Source organism: Patagioenas fasciata, chromosome 5 (assembly GCF_037038585.1).
Source record: "Patagioenas fasciata isolate bPatFas1 chromosome 5, bPatFas1.hap1, whole genome shotgun sequence".
Taxonomy (NCBI): Eukaryota; Metazoa; Chordata; class Aves; order Columbiformes; family Columbidae; genus Patagioenas; species Patagioenas fasciata.
The window spans coordinates 15,234,502-15,254,761 of record NC_092524.1 but is presented as its reverse complement, the minus strand read 5'-3'; the positions used below and the strand labels follow the sequence as shown (position 1 = coordinate 15,254,761).

The 20,260-nt window shown below is 42.2% G+C and overlaps 1 protein-coding gene across 1 annotated transcript; it reads left to right on the top strand.

The window, feature by feature from the left end:
* The first annotated feature begins 4,507 nt into the window (after positions 1 to 4,507).
* TPH1 (tryptophan hydroxylase 1) lies at positions 4,508 to 19,915 on the top strand. Its single transcript, XM_065839177.2, has 11 exons — positions 4,508 to 4,596; positions 8,667 to 8,804; positions 9,815 to 9,998; positions 11,243 to 11,343; positions 12,023 to 12,090; positions 13,575 to 13,771; positions 14,228 to 14,363; positions 15,233 to 15,359; positions 16,475 to 16,570; positions 17,064 to 17,197; positions 17,504 to 19,915. The coding sequence occupies exons 1-11, from the start codon at positions 4,531 to 4,533 to the stop codon at positions 17,676 to 17,678; spliced, it is 1,422 nt and encodes a 473-aa protein (XP_065695249.1). The 5' UTR covers positions 4,508 to 4,530; the 3' UTR covers positions 17,679 to 19,915.
* Positions 19,916 to 20,260: the final 345 nt, after the last annotated feature.

The following is a 20,260-nucleotide window of genomic DNA, read 5'->3' as shown; positions in this document are numbered from 1 at the left end:
TGTGTCGCTCTAGGGCGGGGAAGATCTGGAGGTGTGGCAGTTTGTTTTTAATACTTCTCAGCCTAAAAATTTCCAGAGCATTTATCTACAAATGTGCAGCCACAAGTGTCAGCACCACTGTCTGGTTGCAAACTCTGCTGTCAAGTTCTTGCTTTGAAGAAAAAAACAGAAACCCCCCAGAAACTAGGGGAGAAGAGTCACCTGTGAGTGAGCAGCTGGGAAACAGGGATAGAGCTGTGGCCTCTTCTGGAGCCACTTGATGTCCCTGGAGCTTCTCCAGCAAAAGGCCCAGAAAACATGGGACTTTTCAGCCTGGCACCACCCCCTCACTTGGATCTGGAGGCTGCTGAGAAGAGGAGAATTCATTTAATGAGGAACTATGAGGGAATCATGTAACTGAAAGCCAGCTCTTGTAGCCTTGGTGGTGAGTGTTATCACAGTTGCTCAGTGCCAATGCAACAGGCTTTGTGGCAGCCGCACGTGGCAAAGCGCTGCCTTGCAAACTGTGTGATCAGCTTGACCCACTTTTGAGCAGGGTCAGACCTGTACTCGATCCTCAGGTGCTGATTATCTGTCTGGAGGGCTTTGTGTGAGAGGCTGTATGTGAGAAATCTCCTGTGGGCTTTAAAAAAAATGTAAAAAAAATCACTGCATTGCCTTATCTCTCATGAGATAAGGAGAAGCCTGTTTCCCTACGGTGTTGATGCCCCAGGTTGTCTCTTTGTCCTTCACAACTTCCCACCTCAGAGTCTTCGTAGACTTCTGACGTCCCACTGAAAACTTTTGGCCTCTCCTCTGCCTCAGTGCTCTTACACACCAGCTCTGTGACAATTCAGAGATTTGCCAGGTCAGTCTTTGCTTGTGCCGCCTGCTCCCAGGATGAGCAGAGTAGCACCTATGCACATTGCTGTTCTGTTTGCACTGCACTCCATACCTAACTGCCAGTAGTTTTGCTGTGCCATATCGCTCTTGTCTGTGGTGAGGGGCTGAAGCCACCTCTCTTAAATGGTAGGATACACTGTCAACTTTTGGGAGAAGGTTGAAGTGTCACAGTGTCAGTGAAAACCCAAAGCAGCAGTTGTGCTCACGACAGAATGATGGTTTTCTGAAAAAACTGCAACCCTAAAACCGAAGATTCAGCCTTTGGATGAAACCTTTTAAATAGTTCTCCTATAAAACCAGGGGCTGGAAACCCTGCATGGAGAGGAGAGGAGCAGGCTCCAGCGAGCACTCAGTGAAAATGGGCTGTAATTGAGTCAGTTCATGCCTTGTGGTTCTGCTCTTTCAGACTAGAGGGCATTGATTATGGTGAACAAGCACTTCTTACTAAACCAGTGAATCAGCTTTAATCTGTTCCTCAAAATTCTGGGCACCCCTGTTATCTCTTTGTGTAACCGATTAATTCACATTAGGTTAAATTTCCTTGGCTGTTACTGTGCCGCTCGCATTGTATCAGCAGTTACAGGCCAGGCTGACCACAGGCTCTGCAGTGTTAGGTATGAGGGAGAGGGGTGACCAGTGTCCCAGAAAGCTTCTGCTCAAATTGGAAATGACAGGGCAAGGATGGGAGGCAGGAACACTCCTGTCTGTTTATCAGACTGGTGCCTCAGAGGTAGGAAGTGCCTTTAAATCTGGCATAGCTGGCAGCCCAGTTTATATCCCCTCCACAGCTCCTGTGTGCCATGAGGCTCAGGTGCCCCCTTGGACTGTCCTGTGTCCATCCCTGTGCTTTGGGTCTTCAGATAACCACGCCACTGCTTCTGTTGCCTCCTGGAGAGAAAGGCTCCAAAGCTGGTTTTCAGAAGTGCTTGGGTGACTGAGGCTTTGCCGAGCATATTCACAGGTCTGGGCTGTAGGACAGGACCTTGGTGTCCCTTAACACTGGAATAATCTACATACATACACCAAGAATAAAGTGGCTTTCCCAGTGGATCTTGTGAAAGCCTATAGCCTTTGTAGGAGAGGGAAAGGCAGATCTGAGTAAAAGTAACAAAAAAACCAAAAAAAAAAAAAAATCCTTCATTCACAATTAAAGTGACCTGAGCTCATCTGTCTTCTGATGCCTCAGGACATGTGAGTGAGAACTGAATCTTGTGTTTTCTTGCAAATTTTATCAAGGATGAGCACAATATTTGACAGAAAAGAAAGCACAGGAATTTCAGCCTGGCTGCTATCAGGTAGTACTGGAAACCCAGCCCGAGCCCAGATTTCCAAATAAAAGATGCTTACTTCTAATGGAAGAGCTTCTAGAGGGCTACCTAGTGAGTAATTTAAAAAAAAAAACAAAAAAAACAGAATGACATGTTAGTTCTTATTATTGCTGCATTTGAGCTAGGGAAAACTGACAGATTAGTCATATTCTATCATAAATATCTCATTGTGCACATGTTTGCAGATTCATTATTAATATCAGGCTCTTATGTGCTTAAGGTTCTGGATGAAGATCCTATGAATTGTTTGCTTTTTGAGTCAGCTTGTTTGATGGGGAGACCTGTTCTGGAAGAAGGAAGTTAAGTGTCTGTTGTAGAGCTAAGACACAGTGAAGTCCATAGTGAGTTAGGTTAGGTTATGGTTGGACCTGATGATCCTGAGGGTCTCTTCCAACTGAAATGATTTTATGATTCTATGAATAAATACTGCATTTTCTTTATGAAGGGAAAATTGAAGCATCTGTTCACAAAATCTATTCCATTAACAAATTGGAACAGTGGCTTTTCCAGCTATGTTATCATAGCCGTACTGTTTCAACCCTGTGCTGTGTCTAAAGGGCAAAACTAGTCACCCTCAGTCCCCTTAGAAACAGGATTGTTTGAACTTCAGTGTCTTTTAGGAAGATGGAAGACACTGGCACCCTTGGAGGTGTCACTACAAGAGTGACTGTGTCTGCCTCAGATATTAGCCTGTCTATTGGCTTCACCGGTACATTTTATCCTTTGTGTTACACCACTGTCTAAGAGATCTATCTGGAATCAAGATTTCAATATTTTAGACACTGAAGAGGAAAATACTGGAGATTTTTAAAACACTTAAGTAAATTAGGGTAAAACTAGTCATTGCTGATTTTGAGCATTTATTTGAAAGGCAGGTTTTTGTAAGGAACGTAACAAAAGATGAGAATCTCTGTATTTTGGACAACCCCATGCCCAACACAAAACAATCAATCTCTCCTCCCCAGACCCCTGAAGCCTCCAAGGGATTATGTTCCTGGGGAACCTTTTGGCCACTCCTACTATGTACCGCAAATACTCTTATCTTAATGTTGCCAAGTCTGACCTGAGAAGAGACTGTGAGGACTGGGCTTATTGAAGTCTAAAAACCTTGATAGTTTCTAAAATATAAAAATATGTCTAAGTGTGTACAGAAAATAAATGACACTACATATAAGATATAAAAAATATATATATTTCTTTTTCCCCTGCTAATTGAAATGTAGTTATTCTTCCTGTAAGTGCAGGAGATTTTTAGAAAATAAGTAATGTGCTGCAATTTATTTTCACAGCAACAAACACACTGTTATTTTTAGTTAAGAACTCAATACATCTACCCACTGTGCATCTCTTTGAAGCTGCATTGTGAACTATGCACTTTTGCAGCAGCTTTGTGGGGCATTTGGTCGACAGCAAGTTGAACATGAGCCAACAGTGTCCCCGGGAGCCGAGAGGGCAACCGTGTCCTGGGTGCATCCAGCACAGCATTGCCAGCCGGGCAGGGAGGTGATTGTCTCGCTCTGCTCTGCACTGGTGCAGCCTCACCTGGAGCACTGTGTGCAGTTCTGGGCGCCACAGGATAAAAAAGATATTTAGCTGCTAGAGAGTGTCCAGAAGAGAGACATGAAGTTGGTGAAGGGTTTGGAGAAGAAGCTGTATGAGGAAGCTGCTAAAGTCATTTGGTTTGTACAGCATGGAGAAGAGGAGGCTTCGGGGAGACCTCATCACAGTCTACAGCTTCCTCACAAGGGGAGGAGGAGGGGCAGGCACCGAACTCTTTTTCTTCGGTGACCAGTGACAAGACCTGAGTGAATGTCAGGAAGATGTGCTGGGGAGGTTTAGGTTGGACATTAGGAAAAGGTTCTTCCCCCAGAAGGTGGTGGAGCACTGAACAGGCTCCCCAGGGAGGCATCACTGCCCCAAGCCTGACAGTGCTGAAGAAGAGACTGGACAATGCCCTCACACATGGTGTGAACTGTGGGGTTGTCCTGTGCAGGGACAGGAGTTGGACTCAATGATCCTTGTGGGTCCCTTCCAACTCAGTACATTCTATGAGTCTATACATTTGTAATGTATCCACTGATGTCCATCTTTTGGCAGCTGCTTCCGAGCAACCCTCCCCGCAAACAGAACAAACAGCTCTCGGCGGGGACTATTTATGCAGAGAGCTCAGGAGCCCCTTCCCCAGCTGGGGCGGGCGGTGCTTCCTCCCGCCCCGCTCCCTCCTCCGCGGAGGGCGATTAGGAGCGGCTCTCGCCCCCTCCATAAAGCGGCCGCTGGTGCCGGGCGCTGGGGAGCGGGGCGGTCCTGGCCCAGCCCGGCCATGCAGGCAGCGGTCCGGCGCGGCGGCTCGCTGGAGGCGCCCGGCCCGCGGGAGGCGGCCGGACAGGTGAGGGGCTGGGGGAACCGGCCCTGCGCTGCGAGGCGGGGGTGGGTCTGGCTGGCGGGAAAAACGCTGCCTCAGTGAAGCTGCAGCTCTGCCGTCCCGCTGCTGCGGGTCTCGGAGCGGTGGTTTGAGCACCTCCCTTATGAAGAAAGGCTGAGGGAGCTGGGTCTCTTTGGAGAAGAGGAGACTGAGGGGTGACCTTATTAATGTTTATAAATATATAAAGGGTGAGTGCCATGAGGATGGAGCCAGGCTCTTCTCAGTGGCAAACAATGATAGGACAAGGGGTAATGGGATCAAGCTGCAACACAAGAGGTTCCACTTAAATTTGAGAAGAAACTTCTTCTCAGTGAGGGTGACAGAGCACTGGAACAGGCTACGCAGGGAGGTTGTGGAGTCTCCTTCCCTGGAGACATTCAAAACCCGCTTGGACACCTTCCTGTGCGACCTCACCTAGGCGTTCCTGCTCCAGCAGGAGGATTGGACTGGATGATCTTTTGAGGTCCCTTCCAATCCCAAACATACTGTGATACTGTGAAAACGGGAGCTTTCTGGCACCGTTTACCTGGAGAGCGGTAGCTGTCCTGAGATGCTGCTCCGCTGGCATGGGGGGGGGAGGGCGGGGCGGCGGTGCTCAGTGTTGCTGGGGTTGGGATAGAGCTGCTTTGTGCTGCTGTTTCTGGACAGAGGGGGAAGAAAGTGGTAAAATTCAAATGCAAGTGAAACATAGAACAAAAGTAACTTGTGGTGCACCACTGCTTAGGAGCCCAGAAAAAAAAAAACATTCTTGGATTATTTCACGTTCCAGTGGGAATGTGCTCAGTGCATCAGTGAGGATCAGATAAAATCAGTGCTTACGGCTTGGCTGCAGTTATTGATACCATGCAGTTTGTAAAGTCAGTAAAATTCCTTGTGAAGACAAGGATGCTGAGTGTAATGGAGTAAAGTTTCATAAAAGATTGTTTTGCTGTATCCCTCAGATCTATCTTTGGAAGCCAAATAAACTGCTCAGCACAGCTTTCAGTTTGGTGTCTGTGATCTAAGTCTAAGGAAGACCTTTGGTGTGGCTGAAAAATATCCCTGTAATGTGACATCTAGTTGTGGTCACTCATAAGATCAAGTCTTCATCCTTCCCTGCTAAGAAGTGTGTCAAAAGGACAGTGAGAAAGTCGCAGCTACTTAAAGAGGGAGTAGGATATAAAATGCCTGTTGAGATTTTATCAAGTACAAGTAATGGCAGTCTGTATCAAATACACTTTTAAAAGTTTTTTTTGTCTTCAGTTTATGGGTTTAAAATGTAATATCCTTTAGACAAGTATGTTTGGATAATTTTAAATCTTGGCTATCTGTTAATATAAAGAATTAATGCACAAATTATGCACCCTCAAATATCTAACTTGCAGAGAATATTGTTTGGGGAGGGGAAGAAAGGGAAGGTAAATGCTATGGGTTCCAAAAGGAGTGATCTTTAACCAGAAGACACCTAGATATCTATCTAAATAAGAGCTTTTGAGTATCCCTGTGTTTGTGTATTTTAATTAAGACTTGAGTCAGGCTGACAGCAAATCAGTTAATGATTTACATCACTAATAACAAGTATCAATGCAACATTCATTCCCCCTTCAGCCTCCAAAAAGCTCAAAAGTGTTACCATGCAAAGGAAAAGTCTTAAATTTGATTAGAGCTAAATTACTGATACAGAACAAAGTGAAAGTGTTGGAAGAGAGGAATTGGTTTTAGATTACCATTTTGTCTTGCACCAAAATGGTTGCTGCATTAATGCAAGCCTGTTTTCAGTCCATTTTTTAATTGAAAGCAAAAGATCAGTGTTGGTTTAGGATTGAAGAGGTAGGTGGTGAATGTTTGGCATTGGAGGCATCTGAATTTCTCTTCTGCAGTTTTTTCAAATGCCTAAGTTAGAGGTCATTTTTAGAACTCACTGTAAGAATACACTGTATTTTATTGTATTTTCTTCATTGGTCTCTTAAACATATTACTTTATAAATGTTGTCACCTGGTGCTAAACACAATGTTAGCTGAATTAGCAAAATATGAACATTAATCTTCAGTGCATGTAGTTTGTCCTAGCTGTACACCTTATGAGAGCTGGCATAGTTGCATGCACTATCGTAAACTGATATTGTTTTAAGTCAATGATCCTGAACATGGAATCAAGCCAAAATGCTGCGTATGAGCTGTATATATGAAACAGCCCAATGTTTTTTGCCTTTGGAGATCACCATCTAACTCTATTTGTAACGGGCACTTCTTTGCATCCAGCTTTTTCTACATCATTTGGGTATCTGAGCATCTGAGTAGGATTTGGCTTACACAAATGGCAATCTCTGCACTTGATAAAACAACCAACGACCTATATGTAATTGTGGTGTTATTAGCTTTTCATTGTCTGCTTGAACTACTCTTGCTTAGTTCCTGTTCCTGGTTCTTGTGATCCTGATCTGACGCTTGCTGAGGTGGGCTGTTAAAGCTCTAGGCTGCTCAGTAGGACCTGTCACCAACTTTCAGCAGAGAATTTGATGTCTGGGCTCAGGCTGATGAAGATCAGGAACAGTGTGATGGGCTGACACTGTTGTCCAGGCTCATCATATAGTGACAATTTATTAAAGGTTGGGACCCAATCAGAAATTCAAGTATTTCCATTAGCATCAGTGGGCTTGGAGCAAGACCTGTTCCATGGGATACCACCTCTCTACCCCAAAATTGCTCACAGCTGGTAACCTGCTTGAAACCTTTCTTAGAGCAGCATCTAATGTTTGCCTTATCATAAAGCACTCAATTTAAAATAAAGATTATTTCATTATTTTGTTAGGCAGATTGCCTTCTTAATCTGAAAGAGAAATGGGTACATTTTGATGAAAGATATATAAAATCTGTTATTTTTTAAAAATTATTATTTTTAAACTTGCCTATTATGGATATAAATACTTAGCTGTTCAGAATTATCCATTTCAAAGAGATTAAAGTTGGAGAAACCATGGACATGAATCAACAGAACTGCTGTGTTTTGATTGCATTGTTACTTCTGCTCTTTCTGTTCCCAAAAATGTCACCAGCTAGTCATATCTTTAAAATCTGTGTCAAATAAAATAATTCCAAGCAGTGGTAATGTGCCTTCCTTGTTCCTCTTCTCTTTCTCACTGTCTCCTTCAGAAAACTCACCTTTTTTTCTTTTTGCAAGGTTTGAGGACATGAGACACAGCCTCTGCTTCTTAGCCTTGTATTTTTACTTCTCTTTTTCCACATTCTTAATTGTTTTTCTATTACCTCTATTTATGGCCCGGCTCCATGTAGCTAAGAATATGGTCTCTGATATCCACTGATTTCATCACAGTCAGGAGTGTGATCACTAGCAATGTATAAAACCATATGCTCCTGCAGTGGTGGATGTCTGAAAATTTTTAGTGTGTGATTTGGATAATTATTATAAGGGTTTGGCGTGTGAATTAGGGGACCTGACAGGTGGAACAGCTTGTTATGGTTGATCAGAGTCTTTATAGTCAACCAATTCTGGTCAGCACCATGTTTTAAGTCCTCAGGTTTTGTTTTATTTCTCTCTAAAATCAGTGCTTTATGGTTATGTAGTGAGAGAGGCAACTATTTTTCAGTTCCAATCTACTAATTCCTGATCCACCTTTTGCTACCTATGTCCCATGGGGTTTGGATTATTCCCTTTACCAATGTTCATTTAATTTCCTGACAAGTATTTTGTTCAACTTCTCCTGAAATTTTATAACTCCTTCCCCCTGAAATACCAGTGTTAATTATAAACTGTACTTTGAAAACATTTGCTGCATTCTAGAAAATGATTAAAGATGTCTATAAAATCATTCAACTGAAAAAATAAATCTGTTTCATTCTCAGCTTTCACAGATTCTATGTGTGCCCAACTTTATGCCTGTTATTGTGTAATGATTTAATTGGCACCTTTCCTTTTGTGGTTGATCAGTAAAAGCACAATATTACCCCAAGACAAACTGAAATGTTAAACTTTACACTTTTTCACTATTAGCCATTAAAAAAATAAATAAATCTTTTTTTTTGTTTGCATTTAGCTAAATAAGTCAAATTACATAATGATTGAAGATAATAAAGAGAACGAAGACCATGCATCTGAAAGAGGAAGAACAGCCATAATTTTTTCCTTGAAGAATGAAGTTGGAGGACTTGTAAAAGCATTAAAACTCTTTCAGGTGTGTAATCATCACATTGCTACAGCAGGTCCATATTTTTAAATTGTGAAGATAAGTTTTGAAACACACTAGGATTACTTACATACATTTATTTATTAAGGATTTGAGTCCTAGCCTGGCTCCCACTTTGCACCAAAAATTACCCATGAAGGCAAATTTATGCCTTGGAAATTAGACACTGGCTGGCTGAGAATCTTCACAAAATGTATTATGTCATCTGCACCAACTAAAGACTGAGCGGGTTTGTCTTTTCTCCTGATGAAAAGGGAACTATCACTAGTTGTTTCTTCTGCATGTCAGAGGTGGGTCTGCAGCTCCTGCAATGGCAAGTGGACACTTGTGGTGCTCACCTGCCCTGGGTTGAGTCCAATGCCCCTGTCACCCTGTCTAGCGGACTGAGAGTGACAGAGGAACTGCAGTTGCACAACCGCACTCCAATGGCCAGGCAGGTATTGCAAGAGGAATATGCATGGTGCCACTCTGCTCTGTCCTCTGGCACTGGATGTCTTAGCCTGGGATTTTCTCTATATTCCTCAATTAAGATGTATGATTAAATAATTTTTCAAATAAAAGTGAAATTTATGCCCTGAAAACTACTGCTTTTAAATCCTTTGCTTGCCTGTGAGATAATTATATGGTGACTTGATTGGCATTTTGGTGAATTTCCCCAGACCCAGTTGCTAATCAGCTTCCTATGGAAGAGATGAAAGAAACAGGTCTATGAATTTAAAGGTCCTGACTGTGTCTTTCTGTGCTTCCTGAATGTAAACGAAATTGAAAGAACACGGGTTCTCTTTCATTTTCTTCTGAATGGGAGGCTTTTAAAAATCAAATCATTTTACCCCCTTCCAATAACCAAACTGCTATCAAGAGATCCAATTAACCAAAATAGCTTCACAAAGGTGGTGAATATTCCATGGCAATAGAATATTCATTTGAAAAACAAATTTTAGTTTTTAGTCAATTATCTTCAGTCAATCTGTTTGAAAACATAACTTCTTACAAAACAGGAGAAGCATGTAAATCTGGTACACATTGAGTCACGGAAGTCCAAGAGACGAAATTCTGAGTTTGAGATCTTTGTTGACTGTGACAGTAACAGGGAGCAACTGAGTGAGATCTTCCAGCTCCTGAAATCCCACGTCAACGTTGTCTCTATGAACCCAACAGAGCATTTCAATGTCGAGGAAGACGGTAAGTACAAGAGGCAGTCCTGATGAAAATGTGCTCCTCGATCTGTTGTTTTGAAATCTTTTTACGGTGTACCCACCTGCATTTGTGTGGTGTTTTCAGTTAGTAGCTACCAGGTTTATGCTTCTGTGCGGAGAATGAGTGTAGTTTGGTTGGTATGAGCAGGGTCACCTAGGCTGGTGTCACCTAGGAATCCAGGCTGTTTCGGGACAGTTCAAATTGCATGTCTACTGTCTACACTCCCATCCCTTCTCAGCACGGCACAACTGGCATCAATGAAGTTCTGCAACTTTCTTGTGTAGCTCCTGATTCATTTTTTTTCCTTTATCAATTTTCATTAAAACAGGTTACCTATGTTAGCGTGAAGGAGGTGCCTTTTAACTTTAGGATGCTTTGCATCCTGTTTGCCTTTGCTTCTAGTTAAAGAGATGTCTGAAGTTCAGGGCAGCGAGAAGATGGTCCCATGTATTTCTCAGCCGCTCTGCTTGGCACAGGATGGTGGGTAGGGGAAAGTGAGATCTCGTCTCTTCAATAAAAATGGCTTACTTTAGCTCTAAGTAAGGGCAATTTCAATCTAAACACTCCCCCTGCCCTTTGTAAGAAAACTGAAGAGCATCGAGGCAGAAAAACAGTGTATTAACTGCTCTGCCAAGAGCTTGGTTATAAACACTCCTGGGCTTAAAAAAAAAAAAGAGTTGATAGCAAAACTGTAATGATGCGTCTCTCTAAGGCTGCAGGGCCTCCTTCTCTTCCTCTGCCCTCCACAAAGCCCCCAGCAGAGCTGGATGCTTCTGAGGTACTTAACCACACAGCAGCGTTGTGTTTCCCAGGATCAGTAAAGTAGGACGGGAGGACCCAAACCTGCTCCCACTCTGCCCAGGAACCACAGGCAAATCACTTCTCTGCACCTTTGCACACTTTGCTCTGTAGATGCTTCACACAGCAGAGTGTGAAGCCTCAGTGGGAGTCTCTAGATGCTGCTCTAACAGCAGTAACAGTTAAGGGCCACAGAAAACCCGTGTTAACTGTTTCCTCCCCTGCGTGCTTTGGAGCTGGCTGTGCTCTGCAGGCAGCCTGTGGCAGGGACAGAGGAGGAAGTCTGAGCTGTAGGCTGCTGCCAGATAGGCAGTGGACTCCCTTGTCTTATTCATGACCCTTTTAATTTATAGCCAAACTTGAAAGTGGCGTTTCCTCCCTCAGCATGCTTGGCGTTATTAATAACTTTGTGGATTCCATATGTTCCCTAGACATGGAGAATGTTCCTTGGTTTCCAAAGAAGATCTCAGATTTGGATAAGTGTGCAAACAGAGTGCTGATGTACGGGTCCGATTTGGATGCTGACCATCCAGTAAGTATTTCCCCCTGCTACGCCCAATCCTTAGTGAAAATGTACTTTGTGGAGCTTACTTTAAAGAAAAAAACTACAGCTTTTCCTCCTCCCTCTCCTTCCCCTCAATGGCGCCTCTGTGTGTCTGAGCACCTTTTCTGGGGGCTCCATGTCTTTTTCCTAGTTCAGGCAAGGCTGTCACTGAATTCAGCTCCCATGCCTTTCTGCAAGGCTTTCCCATGTGAAGGCTCCAGGTTTGGGCCCTGAGTGGTCACATACAAGTTAAAAAAAAAAAGTGTTGTGACACAGGCTTGTTTTCTTCTCTTTCTTTCTTCCTTACTATAATTGCAGCAAACAAATTGGTACTTGAGCAGTGCAAACGGGCAATTTGTTCTGCAATTTAGAATAATCAAGCAAGTAACAAAATTTAAGTCTTGATACAACTAAAATGAATCCTTGTCTACTGAGTATTTAGTTGCATGTACAAAACCTCTGATCCTTACCCAAATTGGAGTATTTGCCTAGTTCACAGTTCTTAAACATTTTAAATGAGAGTTACGAGATTTCCTGCTCTGTCCTCTCATTCTTATGCAGCATACTTTTATATTTCCTGACTGAAGGAATTTCACGTGTCTTGATTAATTTACGTACTGTAGCTTGGAAACTCATTTAACTTGGTTTTTCTCCTCCCTCCCTCCAGGGTTTCAAAGACAATGTCTATCGCAAGAGGCGAAAGTATTTTGCAGACCTGGCTATGAACTACAAACAGTAAGCTCAACTTCTTCCAGGTTAAGGTTTCTGGGTGCCTAGAAACAATAGCGGAGTGGCCTGGCAGGAGCTCACCTTCCCTGGGCTCAGACCTCACTGAGATGTGCTCGGCTCGGCAATCAGAGCTGGAGGGCTAAAACAAAGGGAGATGTAAGACAAGATTAAAAGGTAGATCTAGGCCATCTTCCAGCCCCTGGTCCTCTGATCAGTCTGAGGATCAGCTCATGGTTGCTTGGCCATTAATAGCACCTGCAGCCGCACTGATCCTCAGATGGGCAGCAATGCCAGCGTGTGCTTCCTGCAGCCTGGTGCATTTGGACTCTGGTCCCTCCCTGCTCCTCTGCAAATGGGTACAACAAGGGAAGAGGTGAACAACAGGTTGCACAGCTGCCTGTGTCAGGACATACTGACTTGACTGGGTCAGACTGATCTCCTTAGTGAAGTAGAGGGAGGAGAAGCAAACCCCAGTATATAGCCCATTGACCACTGTGAGTAAACTCTCTGGGCAAATGTTAATACTTGACACTTTTGGTTCAAACTACTGCATGTGATGTGTAGATAAGAAGTTTTCTGTGAAAAGAAACTTGAAGAGCTGCTTTTTCTAGAGAAGCTGCTTGGGGGAAGGAGCTCTTAAAGCAGTAAGAGTTTCATAGCCCAGTGCTGTAAATTCTTTCAAAACGTGATTTCATGTTGCTGTTGCCTGCTTGAATTTAGGTGCCAAGTTCCTCTCTTGGAAATGACCTCGAAATGGTGGGTTTCTAGAGCTCTGTTGTACTGTGTATTAATGCAACTGGTTACCACAGCACAGAACTGGTTACTGTTAGTGTGTTGGTAACAGAGATTCCCTTGGGAAAGCATCTGCCCTGCTGGTTACCTGGCTGGAGGAAGCTCAGTGTAACTCCTGTTGCTTTCAGTGGGCTTTAGGTCACATCCTTGCTATAATCCACTTTAATCAAGATCCTAAGGGCTAAGTAGGAGAGACAGACTACAATTAATAGGTTCAGACAGACACTTGTCTCCTCTGCATAGAAATACGTTTTTTACCTAATGTGTATATTTAGCTGATTCCATGCAATGTGTTGTTGATTTAGGGAATTCTCTTTTTCTAAAACAAATCAAAAAGGTAACAGGAAGTAATTGCAGACAGGGAAGTCCAACAGGGAAAAGGATGTGTTCTCAGTTTCTGAAGCTGTAAATGTTATGCAGGTATTTTAAATGTTACTCTTGGCATTAAACACCTGAGAAACTGTTTACAGAAGCGAAGCTTTCTGGCTCTAGTGAGGCCAATGCAAAGATTCCTGTCAGTTGATTTAGGTGGAGAAAAGGACAAGCCTATAAGCTCTTCTGGGCATAGACCAGATCTCACTCTATATTTGACAGGGCCTAATGCACCCTGACCAGGTGTCACAACCGTATGTAATAGTAAGTAAATGAGTAATCTGTTATTAGCCATTTACCAGGAATGTCCTTTCTTCTCCCTGTAGTGGTGACCCAATTCCTAAGATTGAATTCACTGAGGAGGAGATCAAGACTTGGGGGACTGTGTACCGAGAGCTTAACAAGCTTTACCCAACTCATGCCTGCAGAGAGTATCTTAAAAACTTACCCTTGCTCACCAAATACTGTGGGTACAGAGAAGACAATATCCCCCAGCTGGAAGATGTGTCCCGTTTTCTGAAAGGTAATGTGCTAATTTTCTTATGCAAAAAGGAACTAAGGTCCATTGCTATTTTGCGGGCACAAGAAAATATCCTTGGTCACTTTTGCTGGTAATTCATTCCAGTCCTTTAAGAGGCCTTTTGGCCATCCCCGTTTTAATGTATTGTGTCTTGAATATATACAAGAACTGACATTTGAGGGGCAATGCTTCTTCTGAAGAGCCTGTTAGGACTGCCTAAAGAGATACCATATTGTGTCTGCTTTAGGCATGAAATCATAGGAAATACACATATACAGACACGGATATTTTTACTAACTTGTAGTCATTCTCAAGCTTAGGCTTAGTTTTTCTAATTGTGTCTGATTTTCTTACATGCTCTTGAGCCAAGAGAGTGCTGTGGCTTTCATGCGGGTTGTAGCAGGAAAGGTTGCACAATTCTACATTAAACTAATGTACAATTCCTCTGTTCCTTTTCAGAACGCACAGGTTTTACCATTCGCCCCGTTGCTGGATATCTATCGCCCAGAGACTTCTTGGCAGGATTAGCATTCCGAGTTTTTCACTGCACTCAATATGTTAGACACAGCTCGGACCCTCTCTATACACCAGAGCCGTGAGTCATTACATCTTGGGGGTAGAATTTGAAAGAGTTTTGAATCTCACTGCTCAGAGCCCAGCTTAAAAGCCGCTTAAGCATACCAGCAAGAAAACTTATTTAAAGTGCTGAAGGCTCAAGCTTCATGCTGAATGTAATGAAATTTTAGCGTGCTCAAGTGCCACCTTCATAAGAGTAGTATTTTCAAAAGTACAGCATGTTATAGGAGAGTTCTTACTGATGACATTGTGGAGTTCATATCTTAATTTTAGACAGCTTTGTTTGAAAATCTGAGTTTATGTACCTATATAGAGCTGCTATGACCTGCTCAATTGCTTTCAGCTAAATGTGACTGATGCTTGTCTTTTGGATATTACATAGATTAATGCAAGTTAAAGACCATAAGTCTTAGAAGGAGCAGCTGAGGGAGCTGGGGCTGTTCAGCCTGGAAAAAAGGAGGCTGAGGGGAGACCTTATCGCTGTCTACAACTACCGGAAACGAGGTTGTAGCTTGGAGGGTGTTGGGTTCTTCTCCCAGGTAGCAAGTGATATGACATAAGGAAATGGTCTCCAGTTGTGCCAGAGTGGGTTTAGATTGGATATTAGGAAAAAATTCTTCCCAGAGAGGGTTGTCAGGCATTGGAACAGGCTGCCCAGGGAAGTGGTGGAGTCACCATCCCTGGAGGTGTTTTAAAGGTGTTTAGATGAGGTTCTTAGGGACATGGTTTAGTGTTAGAGTTAGGTTATGGTTGGACTCGATGATCTTGAAGGTCTCTTCCAACCAAAATGATTGTGATTCTGAGACACCGTATGTGTTCAGTGGTGCTGCTTTTTGACTCTACCACAAAAACAGACAATGAGGTTTCTTGTTTTGTTTCTTTTTCCAGTGACACCTGCCATGAACTCCTAGGCCATGTCCCTCTTTTGGCTGAACCCAGTTTTGCTCAGTTCTCCCAGGAAATTGGACTTGCTTCACTTGGAGCATCAGATGAGGCTGTCCAAAAACTGGCAACAGTGAGTGTTCCAGTGTCTGGTGATGCACTGAAAGCTTCATGCTTTACTAGGGTGATCCCACACCATCGAATAAATTTGGAGCTTTGTACCAACATTAGCCACATCAGGTGCTAGACCTATGTGTTTCACTGCTTCTTGCCTTTCAGGGTATATAACAATCTTCCACACTAGGAAAAAAGTGCGCTTTAAGGTTGATATGACTGGTATTTTTCTTAACTTGGCTATCAAGTAAGAGTGCAACTTCTGGTGGTAGATCACTTCTTCCAGATAGAAATTCTATGGTCTGCTTCTTCCAAACAAAATCTTTTTACTTCTGGGAACATGATTCAATGATTTTAAAAGTAATCTATTTATTTAATATGTAGAATGAATTGAAATGATATGATGCTTTCATTGAATGTGATGACCACTAGCATTAGATACTTTTCAGCTAGTTAATTGAAATAATATAAATTAATCTTGTTTCCTGGATGTCAGTTTCTGGATGCTTTGGCCAAAATATTTTAAGATGCAAATCAAATTTAGATGAAAAATAGTTGATGACAGTTATGAAAGAATGGGTTTGCTGCTTTTTAATATTTTTCCCAACCTAATATATCTAGTGGTAAAAATCCTACTACCTTCAGGAGGAGCAGAATTAAGCCATCTATGAAAATAGTGTTTCTCTCCATATATCTGCAGAAATCCCGAAATCCTGCAAACTAATTGTCTTTAATTTTATAGGCTGCTAATCAGATGGGAAAACTGTAGTGGGCTGAAGTTTTTGCCTAAAGATCCTCTCTAGACAGTGTTTCTTTCAAGCTGACAATGTCAAGTCATTACAGTATTTGTCAAAACCGATTTACATCTTGGTGTTCCTGCTGATATTAACAGCTTCCATCCTAGCTAGGTGGTCTGTAATATCAATTTTTCTTAGGAGAAACATGCAGTCCTGCAGTTCTTCACCCTTCCCTTCTGGCTTCTCTCCTCTTTAAATATCTGAGAAGGATACCCAAGTGATGACCGTCTGATATTTGCAACTATTTGACATAACCTACAAAAAGAAATGCCCCCATCTAGTTCACCATGGTATCTTTGCTGAAGGCTGGATTGTTTTACTCCATTCTCTGTTTCAGTGCTACTTCTTCACTGTAGAGTTTGGCTTGTGCAAGCAAGAGGGACAGCTACGAGTTTATGGGGCTGGCTTGCTCTCTTCGATTAGTGAGCTCAAGGTAATAATATCTACTGCTTATTTACCTCTTTTATTTGTACCTGATTACTATTGTCATTGTTTTTCCCTGTGTTTTTTGAAGTATAATTTGAAAACTCCTAGATAACTCGTAGACTTTAAGCAAATGTACTGTCACAATAATTTTTGAGCAGCTCTCATGTCTTTCACAGGAAGCATTAGATGACTGGTATTTCTTAACTTTAGGTTCTAATTAACTAATTTCATAATAAATCTTTGCTGGTTTAACCAAATTCTGAAAATGTTGCTCTTGTGTCTGAGGAATCCCTCTTTTACCCAGACTAGAATATGACTTCAGAGTTATTCTGTTTAAGGTTTAACCACTGCTCCTCTGCAGATAAAATTTCTAAGAAGCAATGCACTAAATATGCTCTCACTTCATCTTGTTTTATCCACTCTACCCCCCTCATGTCCTCTTGTGATTTGTTTGGGTGGTGATGTTCCTCTGCCACATCGGTAACACATAATGTTACCAGCACTCGCTCTCTGGCAGTGCCAAGGTCAAGCCTTTTGATCCAAAGGTCACCTGCAAGCAAGAATGCCTCATTACAACTTTCCAGGAGGTCTACTTTGTTTCTGAAAGTTTTGAAGAAGCAAAGGAGAAGATGAGGTATGGAATTGTTTTTTTTCCCTGTTATATAAAAACAGGTTTGACTTTGCCCATCTCTCAGTAGTAGCACTAAACCCTTTTATTCTCACCAAAGCTTTACAACTATCTTTAATGGTGTTGAAATGCTGAGATCAGTATTTGCTTGGTCTTCTATGTACTGGGTGGGAAAGGTGATGAACTATATAACAATTACAACTATTTTTAAGCAAGTAAGTAGTTCGGAAAAGTGGTTTTTGATACTGACTGCAGAGAGAGGATGCATTTGTGTTTTGTTTAACTCCCTCTCTTTTTTTTTTACTTGTATAGAGAGTTTGCAAAAACCATCAAGCGCCCATTTGGTGTGAAGTACAACCCGTATACTCAAAGCGTGCAGATCCTGAAAGACACAAAGAGCATTGCCAGCGTGGTGAATGAGCTACGTCATGAGCTGGACATTGTCAGCGATGCTCTCAGCAAGATGGGCAAGCAGCTGGAAGTTTAACACCCCTGTCAGCAGTGTGGTGCACTCTTTCCTTTCCCTGCTGATTTATTTCTAGGCATGTAATGTGTTGTATGCAGAACTCTCTCCTTTACAAATGGAAGAGTGAATGGCCCATAAGGATAATCACTTTATCTTGTTTCTCTGTGTGAAGTCCCTTACAGAATGTATTCCTCCCTCCTCCTTGGATAACAAAAGGCCTGGAGTTGCCTTTGGGAAGCTGATCGGGAAGCAGAGAATGTGCTAGACTGGAGCAAAAGTGTGGTCTGTGGATCAAGGCTGGGACCAGGTGCTGCAGAAGGTGGTTTGTGAGGCAATAATGGAATAATTTGCCATAGGGAAAGGTCTGTTTCTGACTCCAGGAATCTATGCTACTAATCTTAAAGCATTGCAGACTTCATGGTGTAGAAGCCATAGTAATCAGTGCTTTTAAGTCTATGCTACTAAGTTTAAAAGTAGAATGATTACAACACAGGCATCAGGACACAAATAGCTGGAGGTTCATGATAAAATTGAGGGAGTCAAATCTAGCTTTCAAAGGGATCAGTCTTGCCCCCTAAGAATTTCAGATGTGCTGTTTGGCTTGCTTCTAGTATAAGGCAGAGTCACAGAGCTGCTGCATCAAATCCTAATCCTGTTTAGGAGATTGCTGTTGGCTCAGAGAGGATTGTTGTTGCTGTCCTTGATATTGCACCTGGGGGAAGAACTTCCTTACAGAACTGCTATTTGCCTTTTTCCTGATTGAATTAATTTAGCAAAATTATAGCAAGACATGAGGTACTGACTTAGAACAAAGCCTAAACCAATTTCAAAATTACAATTTAATATTCAAAAACTTGATTGGCTGTTATTTTAAAATTTGATGTTATTTTAGAACCAAAGTTCTTAGTCTAGTCTGGCTTTTTGTAACAATAAGTATCCTATTGGTTGCTTGTTCAGTTGGACCTGCACAAGCTGCAGAATGGTACGTTTTGTTTCTTCTTTACTAGGCCTGAACACTTTCATTGTCCATCAAGCAAATGATAACTGCAAGGCCCAAGCATTTCACTGCAACAAAATAGCTTGTAGCATAAAGTATATGTAATTCCGAAGAGCATTGTGTGAGTGGTGGGAAGCAGTGTCCTGCTGAATTGTCTGCATCCCACAGCAGCCAACCTCCCAGTTTTCAGGACTCCATAGTTTAAAGCATCCTGCATACCTGTATAAAGCTGTGTTGGCTCCTCTTTCTGCTGGCCCTGTCAATGAAATGAAGATATGTACAGGATATATGATATATTTGAATGAAAGATCTGTGAGGTGCAGTGTGTATTTAACAGCATGCTGGGCACTGGTTCTTCATAGGTAGAGCTTATCAGGAAATTCAGAACTTACAGCTGTGAAGGTTGTTGGAAAAATGGACTGAAAACTTAAATACACTGGAGATACCAGCCCACGAGTTTGAGAACTTGAAAGGACTTTCATGAACCTCTGCTTGAAAATCAGTTTCAGTTTCATATGCTTTCTCGTAGGCCACATCTGCTCCATAAGCAATCTCTGGCCCAATCTTTCCAAATACACTCATTGTTTAAATAAAATATATTGACGCTTCCATATTTTTTCTTCTGTGACTATTAACCCACCATAACTTTTTAAAGAGCATTTAAGACATTGTATTATGGTCCACAACATTTGCAGTTTGTTACATTTCAGAAAGACAAAGCTCCTAATATCTATTTTAAAGAAGAAACCTTATTATAAGTGAGTAGTAAGGGAGGATCAATTTTGTCTGCTTCTGTGATAAGTTAATATTCAGCTCTATTTTAAAAAACAGTGAGATTATTATGTTGTTGAAATATACATAGGTCTGTGTTACTTCAAATCTTTGTCTGAACTATGTATAAATTTGAAGTAGGAAACTTGATAAATTAGCACCTAATTTAGAATACTTTGGAAAAACAGCAATTGTTTCTTTATTTGCACTTGTGTAGTGAAAATTGAAGTAAACTGCTAAAAGTAATACATGTTGTTACTGCTGCAGAAATGCATCTTCTCTGTATGTTTGGCTTCACACATCCAAACCTTCTGGCTATGTAGAACAGTAATACTATAAATATTTGAAACTACTGTGTAAGTTTTAAATGTCAATGAAATAAATTACTTGTTAATTTTTGCAAGCAAAAAACCCTTTAATTCAGCACTGTAGCAATAAAAACAAAGCACTCACTTCTGACTTAGGGTTTATATGTTTTATACCATGGTTCAAATATTTCACGCATGTGCCTTAATTCCTTTCGTAACCGTATAAATTCATTTGAGAAGTGATTTGTTTTCCCCTCATTTTTCTAAAGGTTTAGTCTTTTTTTTGTCCTGTTGGAGCGGGTGGTGTTGAGCGGTTCCGCAGCCCCACCCGTGGGGCTCCTCAGCGCCGGCGGGACCGGCCGCTCGGGCTTTTCGGGAGTTTCCGTGGAGGCGGCAGCTGGGGCTGGAGCTGCCGGTGCTGTCCGGGGAACGGCAGAGCTGGGGGCCGGGGGGGCACTGGGACGGCCGCTGTCCGCCACAGCCACCCCCTAGCGCTCCCAAGGGTGTTGAGAGGGTCAAACGGTCCT

Bases quoted from the DNA above. Each gene is read 5' to 3' on its own strand.
- TPH1 (XM_065839177.2), top strand. From the start codon at position 4,531: ATGCAGGCAGCGGTCCGGCGCGGCGGCTCGCTGGAGGCGCCCGGCCCG. The intron at 4,597-8,666 runs GTGAGGGGCTGG...GTTTGCATTTAG, and splicing joins CGCGGGAGGCGGCCGGACAG to CTAAATAAGTCAAATTACAT. The intron at 8,805-9,814 runs GTGTGTAATCAT...CTTACAAAACAG, and splicing joins AAGCATTAAAACTCTTTCAG to GAGAAGCATGTAAATCTGGT.